This window comes from Platalea leucorodia (assembly GCF_965183815.1).
Source record: "Platalea leucorodia genome assembly, chromosome: 7".
Classification (NCBI taxonomy): Eukaryota; Metazoa; Chordata; class Aves; order Pelecaniformes; family Threskiornithidae; genus Platalea; species Platalea leucorodia.
Window position 1 is genome coordinate 13,214,648 of NC_138829.1, and position 23,887 is coordinate 13,238,534.

Below are 23,887 nucleotides of genomic sequence, written 5' to 3' on the forward strand. Positions count from 1 at the left end.
TTGTGACAGAATTCATGCAATTCTGGTCAGTGACTAAAAGACAAATGAAGACCACACATTTCTTCAGTAAGCACAGTAACAAACTGACAACTTGCAGGAAAAAGCACAAGAAAAGGAAATATTTTGAAAAAATCTACACATACTTTAAGAGCTTATCATGCACAATCCTCTAATTCAAGACAGAAGTTGAAGCAACTTTCCTCCCTGGTGCTCATATCCAGGAACAGTAGTTTACATTTGGATGCGAAATGCTTCAACTTCTAGCTCCTAAATATCATACAACTAAGTGAGGTTTTCTGTTTCATTTTTTTCCCCTACAGCTTGGTAGAGAAAGGTAGTCTCTACAGTGCAAATCATTCAGTCTCCCATATACATTTCAGATTGAAAACACATTTTTATACAAACTATGACAAAGTTGATCTAATGACCAGAACATTTCTTAGTCCTTCAAAAGCCTTGCACCAGAACTATCTGTGTTTGAAGACTTTGCTTCCATTATCCCTGAAAGTAAAGTGCAAGAAATGGTAAATAAAAACACTGTTCAGAAGTGCATTATAATACACTGTGATGCTGTTGTACCATCTGGCTTGGATATTTCACAAAATTATGCATTTTGGAATTAATTTAATAAAATTTTTGTGTGGCAAAAAAAGTTTACATCTTTGTTGGAAAGATACACCTGTACTTTTTCCATAGGACATACCAGCTCTTGACACATCCAGTCAAGAGTAGTTGTCTGCAAGACAGGGAAGGCTTACTCATTTTTTTTAAAGTAGCCCCTCTGTATCTCCTCTAAAGGCTTACTTGTTACCACAGACAGGGAAGATAAGCTCCCTCTACAGCTGATACTGCTGGGTGCCATTCATGAGATGGCACAGAGTATGCGGCAGCTTTTTGCTCTTTTCTTAAAGGGGTAGCATCATACATTCATTTTGGGATGAAAACAACAGTGATAAAGAAAAAGGGAAGCAGGGTGGAAGGAGTGTAAAACACAATTATTTGTAGAAAAGGAAGCATACCAAAACTAAAAGACCAAAAAAAAAAAAAAAAGGCGCCATAATCTTGCATTTACACTTGACATAACAACAGTGAAGACACTTCTAAAGACCTTTGGTAATACAGTGGATTAATTTTTCATCTTTACATTTTTTGTATCAGGGATAATACTACAGTTTATTTTATGGCAATTAAAAAAATATTTCATGAGCCCTAAATGGTACATCTCAGCTCTGAGGAAAGACAAGACAGTAAATACGTTCCTTCAAGCAAATTCCAGATCTCTCAGTCATTTGATTTGAGCCCAACTTCTGCATTATGAAGAACTACATTTTATTAAGGCACTACTGTAATACAAATACTACTACCCAATAAGAAAAAAAAGCCTCATAGATAAAGATACCAAACCACCTACTGAATCACATACAAACTCAAATTTCAGCTGCCAAATTTATGCTGTGTGCAAGACTACCCCAATCTAAATCTCCCAGACTGGTATTAATTATTGTTAGATGTAGCAATATTGGGTATAAACTTACTAAGAATTAAAAAAATCGCTAGCAGTGTCTTGGGAGTATTTTTAGTTGTATACCTGATCCCATGCACCATAACACAAAGATATTGACATACCTATAAAATATATTATTAATTTGTTTCCGGATGTAAGCTCTTAGGCCTAAGAATTTCCCATATATTCTGTGAAGAGTTGTTTTAAGAAAATCTCTTTCACGAGGATCTTCACTGTCAAAGAGCTCTAAAAGCTGCAAAGAGGGAAAAGAAGAGATGCATTTTACTTGAATCTAATGCATTATGAAATAATTTAGAGCTTGAAGTTAAAAAGTCTTTTTTTACCTCACCTGTAATACAAACTTCTGATCAATATATTTCTTAGCTATATTAGGTTGGAAATCTGGAGATTCTAGAAACCTTAAGAAAAATTCATAAACAAGCTGAAAAAAAAACCCAACAAAAATAGTATTAGTATTTTAAACAAGAAACCATTTTATAAGCAGCACATTACCAAAATTACTAATTAGTTGTTCAGAATTGCACTATGTTTTTATTTATATTTATTTATATACCACACAGTAAAAGCTTTGCTCTTGCTCTCCTGGCAAAGAATAAGAACTGAAGCTTCTTTAAACTGCATTGAAATTCTGCTGAGCTCCATCACTAGATTTTACTCAAATGACATACAGTAATCTAATATTCATTATGCCCAGAAGTACGTGTTTTGAAAATTCTCTGTTCTCCTCTGTTTGTCACGGTACCTCTGAAAGCTAGAGCTGTGCCAGAGTCAGATCAAAGCACTCACAGTGACAAACCGAAGCTCATTTAAAATCAAAGCAGTTACATCTGTACCGCAAGAAATGAGCCTTTAACCTCTAATATACTAACTGAAATTTTTTTCCAAAGATTATCAGTTTAAATTCAAGAAATATTTTAAATACTGCAGAGAAATGTCATTGACTTGAGATAAACACATAAACTAAACAATTCTGAGTCAATAAACAATGACTTTAATGTCAAAATTTTGTTAGACTCTGACTTTCTAGTCTTCCTTAAATACCTGTAGATGAGGCCATGCAGCTTCTAAGGTTGGTTCATCTTCCTCTGGATCAAATTCTGCTCCCGTTGGATTGGAAGATGGTGGTAATGTTCGAAACATATTAACTGCAAACTGAAATCACATGTGCCTTTAAGAATTTTGAAACAAGTGAATGATTAAAAAGAGACTTCAAAGATTGTTTTGACTGAGAATTCTTTATATGAGCTATTTTGATTAATATTTGCAAAAATACAAGCTATTTAAGTTTAAACAACAATGACGTACATTCATTCTTCTTTAAAGATTTCTAACTTGGAGAACACTTTTCTATTCAGTACCCTTTAAAGCAGAAACCTACTGTCAGGACACGTTTTATGAGGATATTGCTCTGATCTATTTACACACACATATTTTAAAAGCCCAAGCAAATGTATATAAAATGTTTACACAAACGTTTTTTATATAAACACTTTACCAGGCCTTGCAACAACCTGCAAAAGTGGAAGTCAGAAGCAGAGATGCAAAATAAAGACTACCCGCAACTGTTCTCTGTAAAATATTATCAGTTTCACACTGTGGGTATACACGAGGAAACACTTCAAAACCAAATTCCTCCCTCCCCTTCTTAGTGGTATTTCTCTTAAACCACGTCCATCTACCTGACATCGTGGGGACATTGAGGGGGGAGAAATGCACATCCTCATCTTCTAATCTTTTACCTCATCCAAATTCTCAAATGCCTGAAAACCATTTAGCATCCTCATGGAAGTGGAGCAGACTCCAAAGATTAATTACTTTTCAAGTTGTTGATATATACACAGATAAATTATTTTTGTGTTTCCAAGTGCTTGTCTAGATGCACGTTCATACTGTGTATGAACCAAAGTAGTACTCTTCACAAACCCTTTTAACATGAAGAGTTTCAAAGTCCCTAATGAAGACAAAAAAACCCATTCCCTGTCATATGGACAGAAAACTTCTCTATGAGGTCCTGTTCTAGGCAAAACCACCTCATCACTAAATGTAGCTTGAATCTTTTTTTTTTAAATAAAAAGATATATAATCAGAAACAATTACATTTCTATCAATTTATACAATGCATATAATCACAAACACAACGTAAAACACATTTGTTGGCTGAAAAAAAAAAAAAAGTCTTACATGATTTTTGCGATAAATTTAGCACGCATTCTCAAGAGTAACCTTACCTAGAATGGTGCAAAGATTTAAAAGGTCTGCAGTATCCTAAATTCTCCACCTGAAATGACAGCTAGCAAAACCAGCTGGCTTCTCTGTGGACAAGAAAGGAACGACTAGCTAGTGATTGACATGGTTCTTCTCACACTCTGACGAGTTAATGATTAAAACTTTACTGAGCAAGTTGGAGGGAACAGGTTTCTGTATGTGCCAGCAAGAAAACCTGAAAAAGCCTTTATCTGTACATGCAAGACAGCTATGGCTGTCAGTACTGAAAAGAGACTGTCTAATTCCTCAATTCCACTTGTAATCCAGAGTATCAGGTAGGGCAGACATTGGTAGGAGACAACCAAATTGCTGAGCAAGTACAAAAACGTAATTTATTTAGCCACAGTTAGTGCACCCAATAGAGACTTTCTTGTTCTATTTTGTTGCTTACTTATTATCAAGCCAGTACCAAGCAGTCTAAACTTATTTTTGTACAGAATAAAAAAATAAAGATCAATTCAAATTAGTCTATGGTCCCAAACTGCCTCCACTACTTCAAAATGATCCTTTGAGACAAATGCCTCAGTCTCTCAGGAGCTTGAACACATTGCAGAAACGACAAGACGACTGCCAAAATAAAAACATAGTGGTGTACTGTCCTACCCCTTCATAATGATTGAGTATATTAGGCTCCATAAAGAAATTCTCTTCAAGTCTATTCCTACTTACAACACTAAAGTAAATTCTGCTTTCAAATACACAGATCATTTTGTGCTTTACAAAAATACTAAGATATTTTAAAGTAAATTTTGGTAGACATTTGCTCACAATGAGAATGGTGGCTATGCTGAATGGAGATCTACATCCTGCACAAAACTGATGTATCACACCAGCTGCAGCTGGCTGCATGGAGCTTCAGCATAAGGCGTACATATACTCTGTTCTAAATATGTACCACAAGTACTGGTAAGAGTTAACCTATACATTGTTACTGATATTCTGTTGCTGTAACAGATTGGAGGTGTCCTTTTGCAAGTATTTAGGGGAAAATCTGCAAATACATTTCGTAAGTCTGGCAAAGTAAGAGACAACAGGGCAGAGAAGCTGATTTGCCAGGAAAAAGAAAATTCTTTGCAAAAGGTTACATCTCCAGGAGCAGCAGAAACATTAACAGAGCCTTTTCAAGAAAGCCAATACTTGGTTCAGCAAACATGCCAGTACAGGGCATCTCCAGGACCACATGGGGGGGGCGGGGGGGGAGATTACGCCATTGGAACTTGCACTGAACCGAATGTCTTATTTGAGGATGCAAAAGAACATTTTATTTACTTCATCAGCTGAAAGGTTCCTATGCTTTCGACAAGTGTATAATGCAGCTTAATTTAAGGAAAAAAAACCCTAAACCCTGCAAGTCTGAGTTTACTTATAAATATTCAGAATACAAGGTCTACTCCAATATCACATTTAAATTCTATTCTTTATGCCACAATTTCAGTCTTTATTATGTTCAAATTCCATCACAGATAATTATCACATGTGCCATACATGCATTTTTATTCTTTTCTCAGGTTTTACTGAGGTTTCGGGGGTTTTTTTTGTCACCCCCCCCCCTTTTTTTTAAAAAATAGAAGCAAAGCTTGCTTGCTGATAATTTGAAGATTACTTGAAAGCTCTGAAAGATCAAGCTGTCTCAGTTTAAAGATGCTACTTAGCAGAGGAATGCATTCCACCCATCTTTTCTGGGATTCTGGGAAGAGCAACAGAATGTCATGTTTCCCTCTTCACATTCTGACTTCTTCTCATTAACACCTCTACTCACAGTTTAAAATAATGCTGTGAATTACCTATTAACTGGCAGGGCTACGGAGCATATGTATGTGCTGTCCTGCCATCTCACATCTGACAGATGGCAGAGCAGACAGTGGGAGGCAGTATCAAACTGCATCAGCTAAATCTGCAAGAATTACATCATATTCCCATCAAGGAAAAGTCATGCTCACGCTCTGTTTTTCTTCAGAATATTTCTTCATTTCAGCAACTGAGATGTAAGTCTGATACAGACCGAGACTGGCATATCAGAGTAATCACTATTTCAGAGAATTAAAGTAAAGCTAAAATATCTTTATGTTCCCCTTTTTAAAATTTTGCATGGACATCAAGCAACTAACAACCTCCAACCGTTGTTTTAAAAACATATGGTGAAAATTTACAATAATCCATGGTCTTCCAAGAAAACAAACCTAGGAAGACTAGACTTGAAATTTAAAACTTGCTAAGGTTGTTAAGCAAATAGAAGAATAATCAGCCTTTTCTAGATGAGAAAGTCTTAAGCTCTCGCTATAAAGAACAGCCGGGTCACGTGAGGTGTTCGGTAAAATGTTTTATATTTTTTATTTTTGGGAATATCAAATGGAAAGAGTTAAAACCTAAAACCAGAATAATTTGTTCTATGAGCAATGGAACCAATGAAGCCTGATTTGATCTGTTTTGTGTTTTATATCCTTGACCAACAGAACACAAAACTGCTCAAATCAATGTGCAGCATCTGTCAGTGAAGGCACAAACTTGAAACTCTCTTGTCTATTAAGCCATTGAAATTTAGGAAAATTTACAATGAATTAACACCAGTGAGACCTTTACCTTTCTGTCAAATGGCTGATTGTTTTCCTAAGTCTCAGTCTTTTGCCCAAACAGACAAGACAAGCTGCAAAGCCTAATTCCCTCTAAGGCCAAACTCCCGCAGAAATACTAAGTAAACATAGCATAACTTAAACACATCCCCCTCCCCAACTCCCTCCCCCCCCCCCCAAACAAAATGCCAGAACCCCCCCCAATTTATGAACTTTAATTCTTTATGAAAACTGGGCTAGTGTGCCAAAATTCTCTGCGTGCTGTTAGCAATGACAACACTGGACTCCAAAGGACATAACTTACGAGGATGGGAGAACAAAAAAGGAAAAGCAAACAGCCTGCATTTTTACCGCTTCACAGACATGTTTACTGTAACGGTAGTTATGCAGCCTGTTTTTCTGGTGGCCCATTCTGCATAACACTGGAGAATATTTTCAAGCAAAAAGCATCAGAGATATCATTACACATTTTCTCCTCCCTTCTGCTGAGCAGCCTGAGTGAAGCCTGACATGAACAGCTCTGAATGACAAGCTATATAGAAGATGCAGACTTTCAGATTATAGTCATGTGAATAAAGCTATCCTAATAGCTAAATAGAGCCACAAGTAGTACACTTCTATTCACAGTAACATCTTATTCTAGACCAAAGATCAGAGTAAAAAAAAAAAAAAAAAAAAAAAAGAAAACCACACCACCCACAAAACTCTCAAAGCAAAAAAATCAACCTCCCCGTGTGTACAACTGAGTATGTAATTTCATTTGCATAATGCATGAAAGTTGCAGCTAAAACTGCTTCAGTTGCTGAAAATACCTAGTTATAAAATTAGGTCTGTTCCTATATATTATCAATTTAAAAAGTAATATTAGCCTACATGCTTCACAAAAATGTTAATTTACCATCTACAAGTACTTCATCATCACCACCACTAAGGAAATTATTCTGAGCGCTACAGAAATAAGTAAGCCATATTTACACAAGCTTTTGATCTACTTCTTTCTCAGAACACTACAACCCTGGACCTCCACATCCAGTACAGCCCTAGCCTCCTCTCAGCTCTCTTCAATACCTTCTGGCTGTCTAGCTGGGGAAGTGAATATTCATATTCACGTTCACTTTCATAGTCCCACTTAAAACAGATACAATCCAGATACTACCCATCCTTTCCTGAGATGGAAACTGGCATTAATTTGGGTCTGTATTCTACACAGCTAGCAAATCTCACAAAGTTCTACAAAACTAATATCCTACGTGCCTGTGGGTCTAGTGCACAACAGAATATTCTCATAAAGCTCTTTTCTTCAAAAGCCAAGCTAAAAAAAAAGAGCATATATTCTAAATAAGAATCTGGAACAGATGCTTTTGATCAAAAAACCTAAATTTATCATTTACATTTACAAGATTTATTCAGACATTTGACTACCTGTCTTATGGTTTTGAGAAGAGGTAATTTCCTGCTCTGAGGCTAATCAATCTAACCTTACTATATTATATCTGAGATATGGAACGTGTTATAAAAGTGTTTAATAGAAACATTTCCTTTCCCATCACATCTTTGCTTACAAATGTAAAAGGAATTTGAAGGACATGTCAGCTGGTTCTTTGAGGAAGAAAGGGAAGAAACTCTTGGATCCACTCTGGAGAATAAATAACATTAAATCCGTTTTAGAAATTAATTTTTCCTATCTCTTTTGAAAAGGAGCCTTATGATTAACATTAAATAATTGAACTAAGCCACTAGATTAATATATAGCTTAAAGACAAGATCTTACTATAAATTAGCCCAGAACACTTGAAGCAAAAACAGAAGGGTGAGAGTGGGGTTGACGGACATGACATGAGCACTAGAATTATAAAGAATAAAGAAGAACCAGATGATAATGTAAGATGCTTCTCTTGTCAGAGAGAAAGAAGATTTGAAGCTATTGAAAAGGAAAAATATTCTTATTATTAAATAGATAACTTGTAAAGTCATTGCCCTAAGTGTTTGGCCTAAATAATATGTTAACAAAACCAAACAAAGATTATACACAGACACATATATGCATGTGTATCTATATATACTCATACATAAATGAGTAACCTCCCAATTGTGATGACGAACAGAATAGCACAGTAAAGTCCTAATTCCTACGACAACTACCAACTCCACAAACTTTCTAAAGCAAAACCACTCTGAGTATTTCTTGATCGCTCTCATAATTTTACTGAAAATACTATTCCTTATTAATATAATTCAGTCGCAGTAGCAGCACACAACTTATCAATGTCTCTTGGAAGAGTCTTAAAGTACAAGAAGACACCAGATTTATTTTTCCTTAAAATCCACACAATCAACTCAAATCTACTGCTAGAACTCTAGCAAAAGTACACCTCAACCTACACATATATGCCTGAAAGAAAGAAGCTGATAATACTACTGCAGGAGGAACACAGTTGTTTGAGAACAGATGACCAAAAGAAAATTGTACCACAAAAGCAGCCTAAAAAATTTGCTATCTGAATTTAACCTCAAAATACTAGTCCCGGTGCCTTCACTGACAGCATCTATCACAGCACTGTGTAAGTCCCATGCAAGGAAACCCTGCACCCTTTAGAACCTTGCACATAAAAAGCATTTTAAATTCACTGAAAGAATTGTCAAACAGGTGCTGGGAGCACGTAGCAAAACACTGGCAATTAAGATAGCAGCCAAATTCTGCACCAAGATTTATTAAACTGACCGAAGTGCAGATTTTATTACCATTAGTTGCATCTGAAAGCAAAGAAAGTATATATTCTCCTCAGCCAAATGTATTCTGGCCATAACTGTTTGATGAAGGAAGATAATGCAGGCACACAGGGCAAAAGTTGTGAAATTATGGGCAGTTAAGACTTCTTACACAGAGCAAACACTGATGTCTGACATAGATATTCAAGAACTCATCATAACTCCATTTTACTTAAATGAAGCCTCAGCAAGCTTCTTCTCTTTCGTAACTCTCCTTTCATCAGTGTCAAGTATTCCAAAACAAGCAATCAATTAGCAAAAAACAGAGATATAAATAAGCTATCAAGACATGGGAAAAGCCATGATCCCACATCTCCTCATTAACCATCCTCAATGCTTTGTGTACATGTTTGACATCTAGAGTTATATGTAATGCTCATATACTCAGAAGTTCTCATGAAAATAACTTCCGTATCAGTAAACACTTATGGCTGATTTAGATAACAAGCAATCTTCAGAATAAGCAACATCTTTCATACTATAAATCCTTAGAATCTTTGAAGAAGCTCCAAAGTCTCTGATTTGCAGGAGGATCTCAAAATTTGACTGAGTTCATATTTATGTTAAAGATGCACTGTTTACTCATCCCCCTGAAAATTCACCCCAAGCTATAAAGTCTTAGGAAAAACCATCATGTCACACACAGTCAAGAGCTTCTTGTGGGCTTAGTAGTCAGCTTCTTTAGAAGATGCTTTCTGTTCTCAGTGTGCTGCAGACAACAGCTACAGATCTCAACCCAACTGCTACTCCAGGCAACTGGTGTCTAGTCACCACAATGAGAGCTGAAACACTCTTGTAGTTTCACTGTCTCCTCCTCCGGAGTGAACTTAGGCATAACAGAAAAATAAACCAGGTCTAGCTGGCTAGGATTTGGACAGTGAGCAGGAGAAACAACGCAGGTCTGAACAGTTCGCATAGCTTGTTCCAGCAGAACCCTCATCTGCCATCCTGTATACTAAATAACGTCTGACTCTCATTCTCACCTCTGAATACAGAATAAAAACAATCGCCATACTGAATGGGAGTACATAAGATTAAGTGTTAAGCTTGCACAGGTGATCTTAATTCTAATCGTCTAAATTTTTTTCAAATTTTGAGTTTTGCAGTCTACATGTTTTTTTAATAGCTAGATGTATTTAACTTTCCTCCCTATGTTTATAAGCACCTATTCTAAAAAAAGATTTGTGGGGGGAAAAAGCAACCCCCTTTTTTTTAAATACAAGATTACATTTTTACCAACTTAAACCATAATTTACTTCTGCTTCATATATGTGTCTAGTTTCTATCTTACAAAGAAGAAGAATCAACACTGGCAATGGGATTTAAAAGCACTGCTACATTACCATTTTGCAGATGTGCAAACATAGTTGATCTTTCTTGAAGATTTCAGTAAGATTTCTTAAGATAAATTGATACAGCTAAAGAACCAACTGTGAATTAAAAAAATTAAAAATAGTTCTCATTGTTATATCACTTACCATATGTACTACTTCAGGGTAAATAGGTTCTGTAATCACATTGCGATTGTGTGTGATATATTCTACCATTTCACTTAAAGCTGCTCGTTTTACTTCCTTCCACTTTAGGTCACTTAGTGGATCAGAAACAAAGTCAAAAAGTACACAACATTGTCGTAACTTCTGGATAAAAAGCTTTTCTTGATCAGCAGGAGGAACATCTGAAAAATGAAAATAATTGGTTATAAATTATATTGTAGTGGACTTTACTCTTCTCCCCATTTTTACTTCCCAAGATACAAGCATAGCACTGTTGAAGACTACAAGCAAGCTTTCTGAATCGTCAAACAACTTTCAGGAATATAGTGGACTATGAACCCCATATAGGACTATGAACCCCAGTAAAATACACTGTACACGACAGGATGATTTAACAAAATTGCAACAGTGATGCATACTTGCCTTTGCCAGAAATAGATACCGCATGGAAAAAATACATACTTGAAAAAAATGCCTCAAGGCATTCCCCAAACAGCTGAGTTTGTGTAAGGAATATTATACCACAACTGCAGAAATACTCTGTTTTTAATATTAAATGGGTGGATCTTCAGTTTCAGCATTAATTTAAGCCAGAGCCACTTGTTAAACCTGGGACCTGGCACCTCACAGAGTCCATTTTTCTATCAAGTGCCTCCTACAACACAACAGGCTGCAGTAACCACATCTAGGCACAGAACAACTATGCAAGAGTTTTTGAAACTTCTTTAACACAAGAAATATTTAAAGAAACTGGAGCAACACACTCAGGATCTTCAATTATTTGGTCAATTTGTAACACTATTTTGAATGTTTGTTTCACATGTACAAGAGTTAGACTTGCATTATCAACCTATTTAAGCACTTGCAGGAGGAGTCTGTTAACTGTGGCCAGTACTGCAAAATCAAACCACACTGGCCTTCTAGAAAAGACCATACTTAATCACTGAGATGAATATAAGATACGAAAAAAAAAAATTAACAGTAAATTTAAAAACAAATTGAGTAAATACCTCGTTTGATATTTACTCGCTGTTTAATCATCACTCAGATGCAGCTGATAAGAAACTATTTTGATTTCTCTCTTCTGTGATACCTATTAAAAGTATTTCACAGGCTTCAGATATGCTGAGACCAGACTCCCTCATCTTCAACAACAAATAGAAAAAGAAAAAATATTTGTACTCTTTTGGTAACACTCTATAATTTGTTGTCTGTATCATTGTTATACAGACAATTAACCTTTTGAGACAAGGGTTGCCTTGCCTTACACAGTCTTTGTGCAGTGGTATTTTTATTGTTTGACAAGGTTACCTAGGTTATAAAAAAAAATTTCAAGTTTTTACCTCCCAATTTTCACTTCCTGTGCTTTACACCTCAATCCTCCCTGCTGATCCTCTGTAATTCATTATTTAGTGCTTCCATGTAAAGCGAAATTAGATTGCATAGTTCAAACTTCATACACAGAATCAATAAGCAAGTAAGCCAGCACTACCTTTGCCATCAGTATTTTCCAAAATAATGAACCTTCAAAACATTAAAAATATACTCATATCGATATAAACCCACCAATTATAATTTGAAACTAAGGTAAGCCTAAATCACCTAGTGCAGATATAGATGTAGAAGTTTAGGTTACTGTTAAGAACTAACACTAGACTGCTGTTTATAAACATTCATATGTTGACAAATTAAAAGACTTCCTATGGCTAACATTTCAACAGTTATAGAAGTTATGCCTTTTAAATTCTACAGAGCTTTAGCCTCGATGCCACAAAATTCTGCATGTGCTTTATTTTTCACTTAAGTAATCTCATGAGCAGTTAAGATGTCTAATGCATGTGAAGTTACAGATCATTATACACAGCAAAAACTTTCAGGATCAGGACCTTAACCTTCAATACTGAGGAAATACTAAAGTAACTGGCCAGAGGTAAAGAAAGCAGTACTGTATTTTGACAGCAGCAAAAATTCATGTGCAATTTAAATGGCCACATAACTACAGCACTAAGCTTAAGACAAGAAATGTGAACACACCACAGAAAGCCTGCGTAAAATAATACTGTAACACATTTCATGTTTCTGCATAATGACTTTTTTATTGTTAGATATGAACTGCTAAGACATTAACAGCATGTTCAAAAACAGAGTAAGACTAGATTGCCTTTAAATATTTCTGCAGTTTACTCCCACTTCTTCCAGTTGATGACTTTTCTTTTTTCTTAGACTATCATAAAATGCTAAAATTTTCTCAAACACAAGCAGCAAGAGTTACCATCAAACAAAGGATTTCAAGTGGTACTACTGAATACGAGCTCGCAGAACCTAACACATGCACATACAATCTAATAAATGAATGTCCGAGACAGATCTACAGTCCAGTTGATTAGTTAAATACAATGAGTTGCTCTCCTTTAAGTGCCTGACAAACTTCTCCTTAAGATAACAAAAACTGGAGCAGTTCTTCCCTCCCCAAGAGAAGCTGCTTTCAAAAGTACTTTTGTTATAATAAACCTGGAGGACATATTTGGTTTAAAACAGCATGTGATTTTTTGTTGAAGTTATGTATACTGAATTGCTCTGAAGATTAATTCCAGAAGAAAACCCTGTAAAGTAACAGCCCTGAATACGTACAGATTAAAATGCGGAATACATGAAAGAAACGATAACCAGTTACAGACTTCAGTGTCACCAAGACACCTGGGATAGTGAAAACTTCAAGAACTAGAAAGAAGGTGCTAAATGACAGGTGTCCCTAAACAGAGCAACAACCTTCTGGCAAATAAACCAAAATTCCTGTCCCGTGTTGTGAACATGTTGAGGGTACCTTAAGCCACACAAATTTTGTATCTGAATATACATGCTTTTGTCTATTTGGATTAAAAACTACACCAATGAATAATTTGTCCTGCAAAAAGAGTATTTAGTTGAGTAGCTTGCGCACTGAAAGCCAGCCGAATTTATGACCTGAATGTACAAAGTCTCAGATGTACCAAGCGGTTGGAGTGGTTACCTTTTCCCAATTAACTGTAAAATGGAAAGTGGTTCAACCTGAAGTGTAACAACACAATTTCACTTAGGGATACTGTGCTATGAATGCATAGCTCCACAAAATCCAAAGCTTAAATAGAGACTATAATCATACAACTAATAGACATACAATTACAGTGATTTACAGTACGCTAACCTGAAAGGAGAGGAAGCATTGAAGCTGTAATGACTACTAATCTCGGAAGTTAAAGACTGACACTTAGGAGGGTCAAGAAACACCCTCAAAAGGCAAGCCACCTCCCTCGCCATTTATTTTGAAGTGGGTTGACTATTTCAAGTACCTCAGTCATGCTTGTTATTTTAGCAGAGAGAGGTGTTCTTTATAGAGACTGAGAACCTCACGTAATTCTAAGGAACTGGGTTTTGTTTGTTTGTTTTTTCCCCCTTTAGGGGGGGTTCATCAATAACTTTCAAGTGTCTGGACCTCAAATCTCTCGTGGTACTTGTCTGGAGTACTTGCCATCAAATCAAGATCATCCCTACTTTTAAGGTTTGAAAGGTTGATTTCAGTATGACAGAAAATAGAAGGTGGCTAAGAAGCTGACCTGAGTAGACTGTAATTTTTGTGCAGAGAACGTACGCACACCTGCAGAGCAACTCTGAGACGCCCCGAGAAGTCATGCATCCTCAGCCACATACCAGGGACTATCTGGCTATGTTCTTTCAGTTAACTGCATGGAGACTTCTACATCACCTTCCACTTCAATTAAGTGGTAACCCCCGACTTCCAACTGCTGAAGTTAACTGACATATTTGAAGAGTGTGCCATTAGGTAAAAGTTTCCATAGTTGAGCAACTCTGGTGCTCCATTCCCCAATGAGCATGGGAAGGCCATGGTTATTCAGAAGCTACTCCTTACAATTATTCCAAACCTGACATTCGGAGCTATGCACTGAGCAATGTTTTTTTTTAAAAAACAAACAAACAAACAAAAAAAACAAAAAACCAAAAAACAAAAACAAACAAACAAAAAACCCAAAAAAAACAAAAAAAAAACCAAAAAAAACCACACCAAAAAACCACCAACAAAAAACCCACAAGCAAACAAAAAAACCCCCAAAACCCACCCAAAAAACCAAAACACATGAAAAAACCACCATGCCCCCCCTAGTCAAAACAAAACAACCCACACACACCTCTCCATTTGCTAGCCACTATTTACATCATTTTCACAGAATTGGTTTCTAAATAGTAGCACTAGTATAATCTTAAGACTCCTTATTCAATCCTAACACTTACCCCTATCAGTAATCAAACTTTAAATGAGTACTGTTTCTGGTCTCTTACTGGAACAGGAGCGTGGTTTTTCACAATCACAAAGAATTTCAGTCTTTCAATTTGCATTAGAAGTCCAGCAATTCCTGACACAGATTTACACAAACAAATACTGTAATGGCATCATTTATGCCTAAATCTGCATTATTTATCCTACTGTCCTTTTTGTGAGATGGAAAAATACACTAGAAAAAGTATCAAAAGAAGGTAGGTACTATGATAGCAAGGTAAGCCTCCAGCAGGCCTGAGGGATCACCTTTTTGTCTTGTTCAGGTTTTTCAGTTTCTTTTCTTCCAATCCCAGGATAACTGTTAGATCAACTTACACAAACAACCTACAGAGATCCAAACTCTACCCCTTCTACTTTAACAGTACTGATACAGCAGTAACTATTCCGTTTAAAAATCTTCAACATCATCTTAGACTGTGGCTTTGCCACATAAACTTGATAATGAGTATAAAATATGTTTCTTTCCACTGTATAATTGATACCAGCTATGCTTTTATTATTGGACTAAATATACCAGTACCTCACTCTGTGAAAGGCAGCACTTTCAGTCCACACCTCAGTTTGAAACAGCCAGGGAAAGACCAGGTACTCAGCTATTGACTGCCTTAGCAGAACACAGATGATTGGTTGGAAAAGCTAAAATTTAAAGAGTCGACTTTGTATAAAAACTGATTCCTTGGAAGCATCAGGTATGTCTTCAGCCGTTCTTACTGTGAGTTAAAGGCAAATGAGCTCACTGCAAACGAACTGTTCGCGCTGGTAACTGTCCTCCTTCCAACCCTGCTTGCTTCTCAGCCAGGACGTGGCATATTCTGTTCTACCATTCTGCACCCAGGACAGACTACAGCACCCTGAGAAACCACCATTTTTTTTTTAAGGTACAGCATAGCTAAACAACTAAAACATAGTTATAGTCTAACAAATCAAAATTTTTCCTGTCTTCATATTAAAACAAGTTTTACCTCGTTTAAGAAAATTAGAAAAAGTAAAAATCAATCAGAAAACACTGAAGTTCAGTTCTTAAGTGCCTGAACATATGTTCAATATTGCATGATACATGAATATTTTTGCTTTGTAGGACTATAGAGAACTTACTGTTCTCTGGATAATATTTTTTATGTTCCTTCAAATATAAAAATAACATTTTTAGTTTTGTATTGTGATTATGGAATCACTGGGCACTGATGATTAATCCATCCCCCATCTTTTTCACAGAAGCCCATTTTTCTATGACAACAGTGTAATTTAATAGTTGCTGAATGGAGGACAAAAGGCACAGCAGGGTAAGTAGGTGACCCAGAGATGTCACACAAACAGCTGTTTTCTAGTACAGATTGGGACTGAACTAAAGCTAGAAGTTTAAAGTTTTTAGGTTGTGTCCTGACAGGAAGAACAATTGATACCATTTCTACCACAAAACACAATTTGTGGTCAGTAAAACTCACTACATTACATCATTTTGAAAGCAGAAAACAAGAGACATGGTTGATAGTTTGCAGAAAACACATACAGAAGATAAAATTCATCTCAGTTCTGTGAGCACTTTCTTGCTCATAAATAAATGCTCAGCAGAGCTACCAGTTTTGCTCAGCTGACAGCTCCCCATTTCATTAAAAGAAAAATAGCTCTTTTTTTTCTTCAAAACTGCCAGATACCCATAGCTACCAGACTATGTACACACACACACATCAGTAAAAAAAGTTCCTTTCATTTTAAATGGACAGCTAGATTTTTTTTAATACAGAAACACAAACAGAGGTTTAAGTCAAAGAACATACAGATCACCATACAAAGGAGAAGGAACATGTGCAAAAAACAAGGCCGTAGGAAAACAAACAAACAAACAAACCTAAAAATTACATGCTAAAAGTAACTGTTTCCTTAAGACACTGTTGTAGAGCAAAAGTCCGAGCGTGTAAGGTGACTCCTGCTTGCAAGTTGATGACACATCTTACGGAACATGTCCGCAAAGCTATTACTGAAGGGTTAGGCTTTTTAATGATACGGAAAAACAACAGTTAACTGTTAGCTAGGGTGCTACCCAGAACATATCATCAAGTTTATTGATAACGTGGTCCCTTCTGCTGGTCAAAAGCAAGTATTAGCATATTTCAAATTTGATGTCCATTGTAAAAGCAAGCAGTGTTAAAACTTTAGTGAAGCTTTGTAATTTGCACTATGTAGTTGTACTTCCAACACAGGGAGTCCAATATCTTGCAATGTTTCCTTAGACATTTCAGTTGATAGTACCATGGCAGCATTTTTTCAAAGAATAAGCAGAGTTCAGTATCTTGAGCCAGAGAAATGGAAATTGCCAGACATGAAAGCAAAGGGACCGCAAAGCATGGGAAAGGATGTACTCTGTCGAAACACGGATTTACCAGAATTAGCACTTTTCCCAGAACTAGTGATCAAGTCCTTAAAAAGGGAAGAACATAAGACAATCACAGAAAACAAGAAAAGATTACAAAAGCTTGTCTAACATTTGATAAAACTCCATTTAATATATTTACCTTGTTTTGAAATCGTTAAATAGCAAGGAGTACTTTTCTGGGTTACAGAACCTAATTTTTATTGCATTTCTGTTATTTGACAGACTCATTACAGTTTTCATGGATTTTATTGAAATCATGATGACAATAATTAACACTACTTAGAGATGACACTCTCCCAGTTAACAATATTCTATCCTAATACAAGATACTGGAAATAAGGGGGTGGCGCAGGGAAGAAATCTTCCAGCTCATGCATGGAGAAGTTTAATTAAAGCTATTACTTCTAGCAGCACTTAAAAATAAACTCGACGAATACAAGAAAGTACTATAATTATATAAAATATATTTTATACTACAACTAGCAACCCTGGGAGTGGGAGTTTGGCTGCAGATAACTCAAAGCAGGCAAGATATTGTTGTATGCATACATTGGACTAGAAAATACATAAAACATATTGCTGTTTATATTGTTTTATTTGGAACATTATTGATCCTGTAGAAGCATTTATTTGCCAAAAGAAATGCTTAAAACAAGAAAAACGACCACAGCAATCAAAGCCAGAGGAACACTTATGGAAAAACAGAGTGCTTGTATTAGACTCAAGAGAGCACTGTATATAAACATTTTAAGTGGCACAGAAGAGGAACAAACTTCTGCTCCCTATCTCACTCATGAAGATAAAGGGACATACATATAAGTGATGTGAAGTGTCATAAAAGAATGCAGGCTTACTCCAAAGGAACCGAGCTGTAAGTTCAAGGTCCTTCTCTAATTACCATGTATTATACCTGTAAACATTCCTACAGAGTAGTTCTCAACAACGCTTTTTTTTTTTTTTTTTAAAACACTTGGCACATTTCCTGTCAGAAACAGGGCACTGGAGATTATATGGACCTTCAGCCCGATCCACAACAACAAAGCCCACGATTCCCAAACAACTCCTGATGAAGAATTAAAAATACTGTACAGGTACTTAGCACTTCCATAGAGATTACAAGAAAACACTTACTATTCCAACCAGCTATTATCATAGTAAAGTTGCTTTGTTCAAGGGCAGTTGGAAGGCGAGCTGAGAACGGCGGGTGGATGCAGAAGGGACGTTCCCAGTCTCAAGCAGTACTTGTACAGCGGACCGAACCTTCCGAAGCGAGACCCTGGCCTGCATCCACTGCCTTTACGCAGCGCCAGGAGGCTGGGAGCAGCCTGGGCACTCAGGAGAGGGGGGGAAATGAGAACCAGCTGTAATTACGGGCTAGTTCACTCCTGTGCTTTCAAGGAACTGAGCTGCTGCCAGAAATACCTTCTGGCTGTTCTTCAGATAACAGAAATTTGTAACTGGAAATTACAAATTGGAAATTTTCATTTCCCTGCATTTGGAGAAACTGCACTGTTCCTACCTGCTGCTGTTTCACATTCAGTAACGCACCTGAAACACTGGCACCCAAAATATGAGAACTACTTCCCTACACATTGACAGAAAATAAGGTTTAAAAAACAATGCTTGAAATCATACATATGTGGCACATCTACCTAAAATTCAAAAGCCAGCTGCATTTTAATTTATTTTCAAGTAGCAGGTACTCCAGTGGTTTTATTTAAAGAAGCTTTATTTCCAGCAAACAAGTCCTGGTTAGTAGTGAACATCCAAGCTTTATGTTTTCAATAAAGCAATAGCGCTGATACTGCTTCTATGCTTATCTGCAGCCTGGATCTAGCTGTAACTCCACTTAAGATATTAAGTTATTTCACCTGTGGCTGCTTGTGTATGAAACTAGTCTTAATCATGATACAGAAGTGGGAAGGAGGAGGTAGGAGCAAAATGTTGGAATTCATTAAGTAGAAAGGTACACATAATTTAAAATTTTCAGTTTCTACATAAAGAAAACTCCTGGCTAATTTTCATTCAAATGAGCAGCTTTTCATTGGATTATGAGTCTTTCAAACCAATATGGTCTTCCATTTAATGGAAAAAAAATTAAGGGCTATTAGAATCAAATGAGCCATTATCAGACTAATTAAACAGCAAAAAAAAGCCACCACCCAAAAAACCCCACAGCTTAAGAGAGCCTGAAAGGAATGAGAAGCACATGCTTGTCAGTCCTGCAGTGAAGCTCAAAATAGGTGCTTCACAACATTAATCCCCCCTGAAGACTGCAGTCATTGGGGAACCCAGTGCTGAAGGCTATTGCTGGTGGCAGCTATCTCCTAACTACAGGATTATATTGTGGTTTTGAGGATAGAGAAACTAAGTAATGACATTTAACTGTCAAAGATTTAAGACGAGAGATCTTAAGGAGTAGAAAAAATGCCTCCTGTCATTTTATACTATTTGGCATAATTTTTACATGCTGAACAACCCGAGGCACTGAAATTACTTCCAATAACATCTTTTCCAGCTGTCATAAGTCTAATGATGATAAAAACAGATCAACAGTGAATAATCTCTGCACCCAATTATCTAATGATTTTTCAGAAGTGGACCAACACCACCCTGCACCTAAGCTCCTGCTTTACAAAGAGTTTTATCAGAAGTCAACTGTTTCCTTAAAAGCCATATGAAATTTTAGAAATCCTTGAGAATATATTTGTAATAATATTTAAGAGAAATAAGGGGGTTTAGACTATATTAAAATGTTTAAAAATAGAAAGTGAAGAGTAAAAGTGCTAACCGTATAAATACTTTAAAGGCAATGTACCATACAGAAGAAAACAGGAATGCTTATACAGGAAATGACAAGTGAAACAAGCAGAAATGGGCTTGAGCTAATGAAATAAAAAATCCACCTGAAAATTAGGAAGAAAAATGACAGGGAGGATAATCAAATAGACAACGGAAGAAAAAAACTGTCTTAACAAGGGAAGAGAGAAACCAAACAGATATAGAACTCTCAGTAGAGCTTTTTGGCATACAGTTAATATGACAGCAAAACCCATTTTTAAACACAAAGCACTTACCAGCAACCTAAGAGAAAAATCCTGAATTTCCTAGCCGTTACAGTGTACTTGAATCCATTCTCACAGCATAAAAACAAACTTATTATGCAACACCTTCAAATGCATTTGAAAACTTGAAAGCTGTTTTTTAAGTATGTATAACAATCTGTCTGAAGAAACAAAACACTACCGTGGTGAGACCAGACTTCAGTTACATTACAGAACATAATTCAAGTGTATGGTGTAATTCAGAAGAAGATTTATATTAAGTAGGTTGAAGAAACCCACAAACCACTGAACAAACGCCGCCACTTTGGACACTTGGTTGAAATAGGTATCGGCTAATCAAGCCTAACCATCTGCTGTAAACCGAAGTGCCGTTTCCTGACACACACCCAAACTTCATACGCCAACCCATAATTCTAGTGAGATAGTGCTCATGAGTCTGAGTAACTTGCCGATCAATGTTACCTGTCACACACGTACGATAAATATAATTCAAGGAACAATCAACCGCCAAAATGTAAAATAACTTGGGTTATTTCCCCAGAGCGTATCAGCCTGCTTCTTCCTCTCTTCACTCCCCGTATGCATGCTAAACCCTAGGGGTTACTCCTTACTTTCTACTGGATGCTTCTGAATGATAAAATAGGTTAATTTAATGATGACATTTAGAATATTTATTAACAGTTATCACAAGAATTCATTGAAGAATGCTAGGTCACGTGTTGGCTTAGAAAGAGATGACATACTAGATTAAAAAGCATGATGAAAAGCCCTCCATGGTTTTCTACGAACTCCAGTGTTTCACACCCTAATGCAACCTAAACCAAACACACAGCCCCCATGCAAGAACTCTGGTTAAGTTATAAGCACAACTGCATGCATGTTCCAGCTTGCCTGAAGCTAACACTTAGTTTTAAATTAACAAACACTTCCATAACCTTTCCTTGATTACAACACTAAATCAGCTTTTTAAATTCTCCATTCTCTTCAAAACTAGAATTAGGACGGGGAATATGGTAAGTCTTTTTGAGAAGTCCATTCATAGGGAGGGCTTTAACAGTGCAGGCAACTCTTAGCCGAGATGCAAACAGAGGTCCTGAATGGCTGATTGACAACTAAAATCATCCCAAACTGCCATACAGCATTGAAAATTCCAGCAGTCATTACAAGATATGCAAAAGTATCACCAAATACCACCAGCACTTTTTTGTGGTTTTCTTGGGAACAATTTCTTAATAGATTTTAATAGACAGTAAGTCCCATCCCCTGCGTGTGGGTTTTTGTTTGTTTGTGGGGGTGGGGAAGAGGGTGCTTGGTGGGTTTTTTTATTGTTTGTGGGGGGTTTGTTTTTTGTTTTTTTTAATTCCCTGAAAAAGCCTACTTTCCGATTCAGTGCATAGTTTTCCTCATTTTTTTTTGCATAAGCAACATCTCTTAGTCCCATGTGCTTGTGAAATTTAGGCACCTTGTGTGACGTGACACAGGTAAAAGAAATGGTCAAGCACTATAGCAACAATGTTTTGGGAAGGAGAAAAAGGAAATAATTGTCGAGCTAGGTCAGTAACTTGCTTAGCAGCCAATGCTGGCCATGTCAAACACTAACAACAATTACTTCAAATGCTAACAGCAACTGCCAGCAGTTTCCTGCTAGGAAATAAAAATTACATTTCAACAAGGAAAGTTTTGACTCAAATATACTAGAAAGCCCATCAGGCCCATTTCAAAATGTACTAAAATATGTGCTTTCGACATAATCATATTTTAAGAAGATTAAAGATATAATATACCTGCACGTTTTGTCAGGAATTAAGGGCTTAAGAATTTTCCATTTAACTAAAAAATCATTCCTGCACAATCCAACATTATTTTCCTCATATCATATCTGTCTGAAAACATGCACATTTCCTTCAAAGAGATGTCTTCAGTCCCACAAAGGAATTCCAGTAAGAACAGAAATTGTACTTATTAGCAACAGTGTCCCTGCTTAGCTGCCAGAAAAGCTGACGTTCTGGTGATAATTTGCACCAAATTTCCACCCCTCTCACACAGCAGAAAGAGTAGAGAATTTCATTACTTAATAGATTAAATTGGAGCCTCCAACAAATCCATAAATTTACAGGGCACAAACAAGTTCCTTGGCTTTACTAGCTATGAATCTAAGACTGACCCACTACTGCGTGTCCAGAAACCCTGGACATGTTTATAGACATCTCTCAGCACATTTCCCCAAATATCAATTATTTTATTTACAATTTTCTTTTTAAACAGAAGATTTAGATGTGCAATGAAAGCTATTTCAATTTCTTCCATTTAAAAATAAGCTTTAGGATTCTTTAACCCTTAAGCTACATTAATGAATACTGAGTTTCCAATAAGAGGGAGTGAGAAAAGTTACGCAGTGAGGCATATGCTCAAAATTTTACTTTAGAGAGGATGTGTTTATTCTGATCCAAAGGTCAATAAGATCTAATTTCCTACTGGGACAAGAACAACACAGAAGTTTTCATAGCATGCAAATAACTTTAACAGACAGTCCTCAAAAAAAACCTATGCCTCAGTTTTTAGATTAAGAATCTTTCTATAGACAATCACATGTAAGAGGAGCAAAAGATATAAAAATACTCTGTGAATAGCTTAGAAGAAAGAGTCTAGTGTTAAGACTAGTTACAGTTTGTTTGGAAAATATTTTTGAAGAAAAACTTATTATACCCAAAGGACAGACAACACACTTTTTCCTTAAATTATTTATGGGATTTCAAGCTTTGATCAATTTTGTTCAAGTTTTCTTTCCAACGTGGCTTGAATGAACACAGGACACCTTTGAAACAGCACTGACATCGTTACGCTTTCACTTTAAACACAAACGCAATATGCGAATTCGGTTCTAGAGGCTGTGTGAAGACACAGCTGGTAGCTTTAACCCAAAAATGCAAATTAAAAACCTTCCATAAAACTCCTCAAAAATGAGAAAGTGTTTCAACTTAGTAGACGTCTACAAACAACTAGAAAAGTCCCAAATGATTTTTTTTTTTTTACTTTGGTTTTACATTTCATGTATCATTTTTTCTTTGTGTAACTTCTAAAGAAAATATCTACTTCATATAATTCAGATCCTTATCAGTAACAAGAGCAATTATGGAAATGGACATAAAACTGTCACTTCCACTGCTGAGAACAATCCAGAGTCAGACCCCACCCCTGATTTTAACTGCATTTGAAAAAGGAAACTTAATTGGCAAATTATAACAGAAATGGTGTTGTATGATTTGTATGTGCATTAAGTGGAATTGATTAACAGAGGTGCGGATGTGGCTTTAAAATATCACACACTCACAGCATCATTTAACTCAGTTTTGTCATTGGAGACGCAAGCATGCAGGCAGAAGCCAAGCACCAGCTCTGTTAGGCTGACAAGACTGGACATTCACTGGTGTTTATCTCAGACATAAAGACCACCACCACCAGAACATCATCTTGTCTGCATACGATGTAA

The 23,887-nt window shown here is 36.4% G+C and overlaps 1 protein-coding gene across 4 annotated transcripts in view; it reads right to left on the reverse strand.

Moving 5' to 3' along the window:
* The window catches only part of PPP2R5C (protein phosphatase 2 regulatory subunit B'gamma), an 84,253-nt gene that overhangs the window by 20,997 nt on the left and 39,369 nt on the right, over positions 1 to 23,887 (reverse strand). For all 4 annotated transcript variants that reach the window (XM_082318637.1, XM_082318636.1, XM_082318638.1 and 1 more), the window contains 4 exons: positions 10,608 to 10,807; positions 2,567 to 2,677; positions 1,854 to 1,946; positions 1,627 to 1,757 (listed from right to left, as the gene is read on the reverse strand). In XM_082318637.1, coding sequence (XP_082174763.1) covers positions 1,627 to 1,757; positions 1,854 to 1,946; positions 2,567 to 2,677; positions 10,608 to 10,807 — 535 coding nt within the window. The remainder of the gene's footprint in view (positions 1 to 1,626; positions 1,758 to 1,853; positions 1,947 to 2,566; positions 2,678 to 10,607; positions 10,808 to 23,887) is intronic.